This window comes from Phaethon aethereus, assembly GCF_964289735.1.
Source record: "Phaethon aethereus genome assembly, chromosome: 16".
Classification (NCBI taxonomy): Eukaryota; Metazoa; Chordata; class Aves; order Phaethontiformes; family Phaethontidae; genus Phaethon; species Phaethon aethereus.
In genome coordinates, this window is record NC_138592.1 from 3,951,786 (window position 1) to 3,960,733 (window position 8,948).

Below are 8,948 nucleotides of genomic sequence, written 5' to 3' on the forward strand. Positions count from 1 at the left end.
CTCTGAACATTGCTCAAGATACCTCAAGGAAGCTGGAGAAGAACTCAGAATTGAGTCTCAAATGACTGTTCCCTGGCTAGTTTACACAGCTATCTAGCTACTGCCAGCATTTAAAGATAGTTAATTAGTTATACTAACAAGGAAATAATTTCAATCATTAATTGCAGCTGTTTCATGCTCCGCCTCCCTAAAAACACTGAACAGCTGTGCCTCCTGAGAAAACAAACAAACAAACCAACAAACAAACCAAAACAGGAGAAAAGTTTAAGAGCAGATTACTGAAAGTGGTTATGGTATAAGAACAAATAGACATGGGACCACCTTATTTTTATTTTAGAATTTTTGATTAGTGAAAATTGAGAAGTTATTTCAGTCAGTCAATTCAGAAAGCAAGCCAGCATCTTCTGCAGATCCTGAATTTCAGTCATTTCTACTAGGTAGTTAATTATGGAACTGAGAATGCTATCTAATGCCAAACAAGATCCAGGTTTCCAAGTCAACATCCATCACAATTACAATTTTCAAATTGAGTTGTAAAACAGCTGAGACACCTCACAGGTGAGCAAACAAACAAAATCTTTCCAATGCAGCAGTCCAGAACAAATCCATGTGCTGAGCCCCATGCATTTAAAAATAAAAAAAATCCAAAACCAAACAAAACCACACAAATCCCATCTAATCAAAATATGATTGTTTTGTCTTCCAGTACAGTTCACGCTAGTTCTGGTTCCTACCACTTGACTGGGCTTTGCCCTTGTGATTGTTCTGTCTTCACATAAGCATCATACAGTTCTCTCAAATGCACCAACAGTTCCTCCAGGTTGTCTCCTGTCAATGCAGACAATGCAATGACCCGGTCATCTGTCTGTTCTTTAAGGAGTGGCAGATTGATCCTGGACTGAGCAAGGTCAATCTTATTCCCAATGACAACACAAGGCCTCTCAGACAATCCTTTTTTATATTGTTCCAGTTCATATTTTAAGTCTTGCAGCTGAATCCATGGCTGAGACACAGAAAGATCCACCACATATAAGAGAAAGCAGCAGCGTTCAATATGCCTTAGGAAGGCCATTCCAAGGCCCCTGTTTTGATGAGCACCTTTTATTAGGCCAGGGATGTCAGCAACTACAATGAGAGAAATTTCACAGTGAATCCAAAGTATCCAACAAGTACAAAAACAAAAAAAAAAATCAACAAACCCCTAAATTTAGATTATATCAGTGAAGATAGAATACAGATTGCTAGTTTGATATTAAGGGCACATGCAAATGAATGTGAAATTTGCTTTCAGTATTATTTTGAAGTTCTTTAGAACTAGCAAGAATTCTACAGAACTGCTGAACTTACTTCTGCGCCATCTCAAAGAATAACCCAGGTGACACAAATTGCTCTCAAGGTACACACAATGTACTACAATTCTTACCTGCTACTTGTTCATAGTCTTGATAGTGGACAATGCCGACGTGGGGATTTAGGGTGGTAAATGGGTAGGCAGCCACTGCTGGCTTTGCACTGGAGATTGCTCTCAAAAGCGATGATTTACCAGCATTGGGAAAGCCCACCTGGAATGCAAACACTTACTAAAGCCACAGTTCTAGGTTAATCCCGATTTAAAAAAAAAAGTAAGCTTTTGCAGATGTGGCAAGGTTCTTCCAGCATGAATATAATTTTGTATAATTAGTTCTGAAAAGCATCCTGGTGCTCCCTTTTTGTTTTTCCTAAACCCTATTTTATTTATATGTGTTTTTTCTTACAAACATTAAATAGATCAAACATGGAAGGGTCCCCATATCTTTTTTTTGCACCATCTTAAGTATTTACTTTGTTCATGGCCGAAAAGGGTATATACCATAAGATCTCTTTTACCCTGAAATAATGTTATGACATTTTGTCCTGCACTTCCCATTTTATCTGCGTTTTCTAACTCTGATTTATTGTTTTGCAAAAGAATTCAGAATTGGCTTTGTCCCTGATTCAGTAACATAGTTTGGCCTATAAATAACCAGAGTGCCTACAAGTTTGGGATTTCATAGTCTTGACATCAAATAATTAAATTGAAACTTGGCCTTCTGGGGAGAAGGCAAGAATTTAAACAAACCTATCCCAGAAATGAAGTTACTCTGGGATATCTTACAGCTGACATATGATAGTTACGTAGATGGTCAACAATCCCCAGACAGAAGTAGATCAAATCCTAAATTCTCCTATTTGCTGATGTCAGACACTCAGAATTCTTACCCGAGTGAAGTACAGAACAGATTAATCTCAGATTTCCAAATCAGTGCCAAAAAATGTGTGAAGTGGACCAGACTGTCCAGCTGGTCAGAGAATTAAGTGTATTGATCCACCACTGCCATCTTTTTTTTTTTTAGTCTCTAAATGAATTCACAAAATGTTGCTAGACCAGACAATTATTCCGCAGTTGCTGAACTACAGCAATAATAATTTACAGCAAAGCATAATTTTAACAGCTTTACCAGCTAGTGCTAAAACATTTTCACACTTAAACATGAAATCAGCTTAAGCCCTAAATTGACTTAGAATTCATGTCTAAATAGTATTTTCATTTCAGAGGATGCCAAACCTGGAACTAACAGTGTCAAATGTTTAATTTCTGTAAAAAAGAGAAATACAAGGGTGAAATAGAAGATTATTTCAACTTTATCAATTTTATTAAAAAAAAAACAACATAAGAAACCAGAAATTAATTTAGAAGAACTCTCCATACTGTACTGTTCATCTGCAGACCTGGCAGACAAAGCCTGCTGTACATCATCAGTGTGTCTGTTAATCACTGATGAATCTTGCACATTGCTTTTCTATATATAGTTTTGATTTTAGCAAAAGTAGGATGATGTCAAGTAGCAAGAGTGACAGTTCTGCAAATCACTTTGGACGCCTTTCTACCAAGTAACAGCAAGAAAGCATCGAGTTGCACCTCTAAACAAGCAAGCCAAAAGGCTAACAAAAATGTTATCAAACATTATTTCTTCAGTCAGTCAAGTGTCATCCTATGATAACGAAGTTGAAGAACCATAGCGACACTCACCAATCCTGCATGAGCTGTTGTCTTGAGTTCCAGATGGAGGACCCTTTCCTGACCTGGCTCTCCTGGAGTAAATAATGTTGGAGCTCGGTTTTCATTGGAAAGAAAAAAGCGATTACCTTTCCCTCCAGCTCCTCCATAAGCTGCAACATACTCTTCACCATGTTGAGTGAGGTCAGCCACAACTTTCCCATCCTCCTTAACCAAGGTACCTACAGGGACCTTAAAGTGAAGAGAGATGCAACCATTACATTGAAGCTCAAAGTCCACAGCAGAGCTGTCTTCAGCAGATCCTTTACCAGCTGATTTCAGATTTGTTGAAAAATCATTCTTCCGTATTCTCAAGCTGGGGAATCCAAAAAGAGAAGTGTACCTCATGAGGCTCACTTTCTGGACCCAAACAGCACTGTCAGACATTTACACTTCATTAAAACATTAACAGTACCATAACCCTCTCTCTCTCCTTTTAAGCAAAGAAGCCTAAACACAGTAGTGAGCTAAGAAACATATTGTAGGTGTGCACCAAAACAGGAATGTTGAAGAAAAAAACCCTATGAAAGAAAAAAGTCTGCTCCTATTTAAGAAGTTCCGTGTTCCAATTGCCCTAGGCATATGACCCCTAGAAGTAGTGCAAATCATAACCGTATTTGTTTTGGACAGCTACACCTTCCAGAGAAGTCTAATTTTTATGAACAATTTAAAGCAACTTGATCTGCCTGTGTGCCAACCAGCCCTGTCTCAGCAGAGACAGCACACAAGACTCCCTGCAAAAACACACATGAGATCTTCTCACAATAAGGTCATCCAGCTTGAAAATCAGCAATGTTAATACAAAGCTAACACACTAGCATCCAACCTTAATTTACTTACTTTAACATACACATATGCACCATTAGCTCCGTAACAGTTTTTGCGTCCTCCTCTCTCCCCATGAAAACCCTGATAGAAGGGGAGGACTGAGGAAAGTGATTTTTTTTGCTGGTCAGCTGTAAAGCAAAATATGCATATTTTAAACACATTGTTTTAGTAGAACAGGCAAAGAGCAACCTCTTGACTGTTCTTTCCCTTTTTGAATATTGCATGAATGCATATCCTACTTACTGTCTCAACAATAACATATCAGGGAAGACTAATATTAATTTAAGTTGTGATGAAGTTTAACTGCCTATATTTATCTGCTTAGATTTATTAACCATGCACTTTATTAAGCGATCATTCCAAAATCAACCATTACAAAATAATCTAGAAAATCAGTTTACTAGATTAGCAGATTTTGCAGCAGGGTGGTGGCAGAAGCAGCTTCATCCACCTTATGAGTAAAATTTGATCAGATCTCAGCCTTATCATAACATAGTCAAGCATCAGCCATGAAAGTGTCTGCAAAATACCTTGACTTTCAAAATGCTTTCTACGGCTGTCAGTGGCATTTATGCCCCTGTTACCACAGCTCAGGACAAAGCTTAAAAAGCAATGTAAAAAAAAAAAGTATAATTTCTTATACAGAAACCACCATGTTAACATTTTTGACATTTACCATTTTGTACCCTACCTGTAGGGTTGTTTTTGCTGCAGTGTGGGGTGTTAAAGAGATAAGACGACATGAAACAAAACAGACTTAGTGAGTTTTACCTTTCAAAATGACATGACCCCCATCACCTCCATTTCCACCATCAGGACCTCCAAATATTTTTCTGGGTTCACTATAAAATGAATGACCTCCTCCTCCTCCTCGTCCTCCAACCACACGCACTTTCCGGTGGTCCACAAAATAGCGTGTCTGTAACAAGGATGGGTTTTGTGCCCTTTAAGTACAGTTTTTCAGAGTCACATTCCAGCAAAAGTTATTAATATGCAGACCGGCTACTTTTAGTCATGATGAGTTCCATTCAACAGTAAAAAAAACTAAATCAGAACTCTGCTGCTATTCACAGATCAACCAAATACAACATACTAAGTATAATAATAATGAAAAGTAAACCTCATTTTGCAAGTATTTTTAGAATTCCCTTAAAAGTACATGCCTGAGGCTATGTTGATACAACCTAAGGCAGCAGGTCAGATACCAGAAGTACAAAATTCACATTAAGGGAACTAGTAACAGGAAAGGTATCCTTTTAATACAGTTATATAATGCTGACAGGTAGGTTAAGACAGCTATCAGTAGAAACCTAAATCACTCAGTAATTGTGTCCCTACTCATGAAAACAAGAAATTTAAAAAATTATATACATAAACTTTTCACTTTTTTAAATTGAACTGAAATTTGCAGAAAGGACATAGCGCATGTGTGGCTGAGATATTCTCATAGTGATTCATGCTTTCTATACCAGGGGATGAAATTCAGGCCAACTTCAATTTTCTAACATTTAAGAGAAGTATTAAAGACAAAGGATTGAAAGTATTTGCAAACAGAGTAAGCAGAGAAAATCTTAATATAAGCCACAACCAGTTGCTCAGGGGGTAAAAAAAGATATAGTGTAAAGAGAATCACAGATCTTGTCCCTATTTCTAACATGAACTAAATATTTGACTTCTGGCAAACTAATTATGCTGCACTATGTTTCAACTTTTCTGTCAGCAAAATAGGTTTGATGATATTTACCTGTCTCTAGGAAGTGGGCTGAAATTGCCAAGTGAAAATATTAAAGAAGTACATTCATAGAGGTAGGTGAAATTGTTTGCATATCGGGATGAAAAGAGAAAGCATAGCCTTGACTGTAGTAACATTCAAATTCTGTCAATTACTAAGGGACTTCATAATGAGAATGAGCACTACGGGTCACTAATTAAATCGCCCAAACAATAGGCAAGGGAGAAAAAGTCCTATTAGTATTATGATACCAAGATAACCAACTGAAAAAAAACCCCCATAAATCTTGATAATTGAAGTTATACTATGATTTCTTAAAAGGTCTCTTTTACAAAAGTATTTGGCACCACCACACGGCGAGACGGGAAACTCTTGCTTTAAATGAGAAATGATTTATTGATCATTAGAAAATACGAGTTTCCACAGACACGTAAGAAGAAGACTATGAAGGAAAAGTTCTAGGACCCTGCAGTTTCTCTGACATAAAATGCTGTCTGTTTGGCAGCTGACTACTATGCAAGACTATAAAACCAGTGAGGAAAAAACCCCCGTATTTTAGCTTTAAAGCTAAGTAAGACTTTTTGCTTTCTCGACCTATGCATGCCTTCAGCCCAAGAAGTGCTGCGGCTAAAGCCACACTTAGGGCTACTACAGCCCTTCTGAACACCGACAATGTCAGAGGGCAGACTTATTTCCTCACTATTCACGAAGTTTATCAGATTTTAGAAAAATAATCCCTCACATCACGAGCATATATTTGATCACTGTGAGGAGAGGACGGCAAGAAACAGGGAAGCTGTTTTCTGACGCGTGCCTGGGAGATGACTACCCAGCAGGGAAACCGCAATACAAACTAACAATGGCTTTATGCTAGAACTTACCAGTTTCCTTTCCGAAATGGCTCTTTTTTGCTTCAGCTGCCTGTCCTTTGAGCACCTCGCGCAGGTTGTGGAGAAAGTCGGCTGCCGGCCCCCCGTCGGCAGCGGCACCGGGCTGAGGAGGAGGGCCGGCCTCCACGGGAACCGGCCGCCCAGCACGGCCCGGCACGGCGGTAGCATGGCGCTGGCAGCCGCCGGGAAATCCCAGCGGCGCGGCGCGGCGCTGGCAGCCGCCGGAACTTCCCAGCCGCCCCGCACGGCCCAGCACCGCGGCAGCACGGCAGAGCACCCGCCGGGACAGCCCGCCCGTGACGCAGCCGCAGAGCAGCGCAACCCGCCCCGCCCAACAGCCGCCCGCGCGCCCGACCCGCCCCCGGCCGCACTCCACCCCGCGCACGCGCAGCTGCGGCGCTGTGGGGAAAGCGCGGGAAGGTGTGTCCCGCCGCCGCTGGTGGGTTCTCTCCCTTCTCCCCTGAGCCTGCAGTCTCCCCTCACACGCCGGCGGCCGGCCCGCCCGCCGCGCCTCACAGCGGCCGCTCCAGAGAGAGCGTCGAGTCCGGGCGCCAGGCTCTCCACAAAGTCCCGTGGTACTTGCTGTGTCCCAGCTCTGCGTCTCACGGAGCGCTAAATTAGTCCGTGGAAGAGCGGTACGGGAAGGCTGCGAGGCCCAGCTTTGGGATCCCTGCCTCGCAGGGGTGCGCCGAGCGTCCTGCCCGCTTCGGTCTCACGGGCGCTGGAAGTCGCTGTCCCCGCAGCGAGCCTGGGAGCCCCGCGCAGAACTGCGGGCTGCGGCAGCTGAAATAACGCGTGTGCGGGTGCCGCGCGTGGGGCTTGCTGACTGACGGGCGGGTACCCCGGCCCCTTCAGGAGCGAGTCCCCCTGCGCCATCGGTCAGCGTGCCATGTTCCCCTCCTCCGCGCTGTGAGGTGAGCAGGTAACTACGTACATCCACTCTGCACACGCTGGGCGTTTGACCTTTGCTTATCAAATAATTCGAAAGCTGGGACGAGCTTTCGTCACGGGTAATCACCTATGAAGTGCATCCGAGAAGTAGGGGAGAAGGTGCAACTCAATCCCTTTATCTGTTGTTTCCGTTCAAAAGTCTCCATCATAAGAAGAGTACCACCAACTTCATTTTCAGATCATTTTTAACCTAAACCATTTTCAAGCATTCTGTATTACAAAACAAAATGATACAATTAATGGAAGAAGTCAAAATGCTGGCATCACTTTGTTTCCACATTAATACATAAAAATGGACAACACATTAAATAAACATTTTGTTATTAACAATTAGAAATATTAACACCAAAAATCATGTATAAATTAGGAAATAAATGTACAAACTATTTCCAAAGTGCTCTTTCAAATACATTATATACACAACATTCAAGAAGTTCTTAATGTAAGACATTTCAGATTGATGTAATGTTGCTGTTTCATTTTAAGTGTTGTTCATAGTCTCTCAAAAGTATTTCAGCACTTTCAAAAACCACATAAAAGGCATATTTCCAAGCTGGCAAAGAGCAATACTGCATTCGTCTGGCTAGCTGTAATATTAACATATTGTAAAGAAAGCCATCTTACTTCCTTTCTGTTCCTTGCTATTTGAGAGTACTTATTTGTATGAAAACACCATCAGGAAAGATGAGAGAAATGAGGACTGACTAAAAAAGTCTTCTATTCTATCAGCAATTAAAATTATTAATGTAGCAAGGGCAGTGCTTGGACAACATTTAATAGTAAACTCTTTAGCTGTCCAGTTAAAGATTGCTCTACAGGAAAAAAAAAAACAATTAATTGAGCGGTCTTTTATTTCCCTTGTGGTCTTGTTTTTTCAAAATATAAAGTACTAGAACTTGAACTCCTATAAATACACTGGCTCAGACAAAGAAAAAGAGAAAATCCTACAGAGGGTGTATTTAGTCTACATTGTAAATTTGTAATCTCGTATTAAAAAATGCTCATGGATGATAATGATCCTAGCCTTTTGCCTTAGAGAAGTATGGACATGGTATTTTGTTCAGCACTTACATAAGCACTTAGTAAGTGCATTTTTTCAAGACTTTATAAGAACATATAAAACGGAATAGAAGTGACTTACATTGTTCATACTGGCTTTCACATACCACTAGTTTTTATTTCTAAATTCTCCCTCTATAGGTATTCTCTCACTGGTTGACCCCATTAATAGTTTCCCTCTCTATATGCATAATAGTGCTTCACAATTAAAGCTGAATTTAGTTGCTTATCTGCAATAAAGATTGATTTTTTTCTTTGACTTATGAACTACTTCTGTCAAGCTACAAGAGAAAAATAAAAGCAATGATAGGCCGTAAGAACAGATGATCAAAAGATTTGACAATGTTTATGGTTATAATGCTTGCTGGTAAATCTGAGCAAGGGCAGTGGAAGAATCAGAAATAAAGAAGGA

The 8,948-nt window shown here is 40.5% G+C and overlaps 1 protein-coding gene across 1 annotated transcript; it reads right to left on the reverse strand.

Annotated features, from left to right (window-relative positions):
- Positions 1-386: 386 nt before the first annotated feature.
- MTG2 (mitochondrial ribosome associated GTPase 2) lies at positions 387-7,402 on the reverse strand (the record flags this gene model as incomplete). Its single annotated transcript, XM_082007149.1, has 7 exons — positions 387-1,125; positions 1,424-1,562; positions 3,050-3,268; positions 3,917-4,032; positions 4,676-4,823; positions 6,518-6,737; positions 7,368-7,402. The coding sequence occupies 7 exons, from the start codon at positions 7,400-7,402 to the stop codon at positions 731-733; spliced, it is 1,272 nt and encodes a 423-aa protein (XP_081863275.1). The 3' UTR covers positions 387-730.
- Between the last annotated feature and the right edge of the window lie 1,546 nt (positions 7,403-8,948).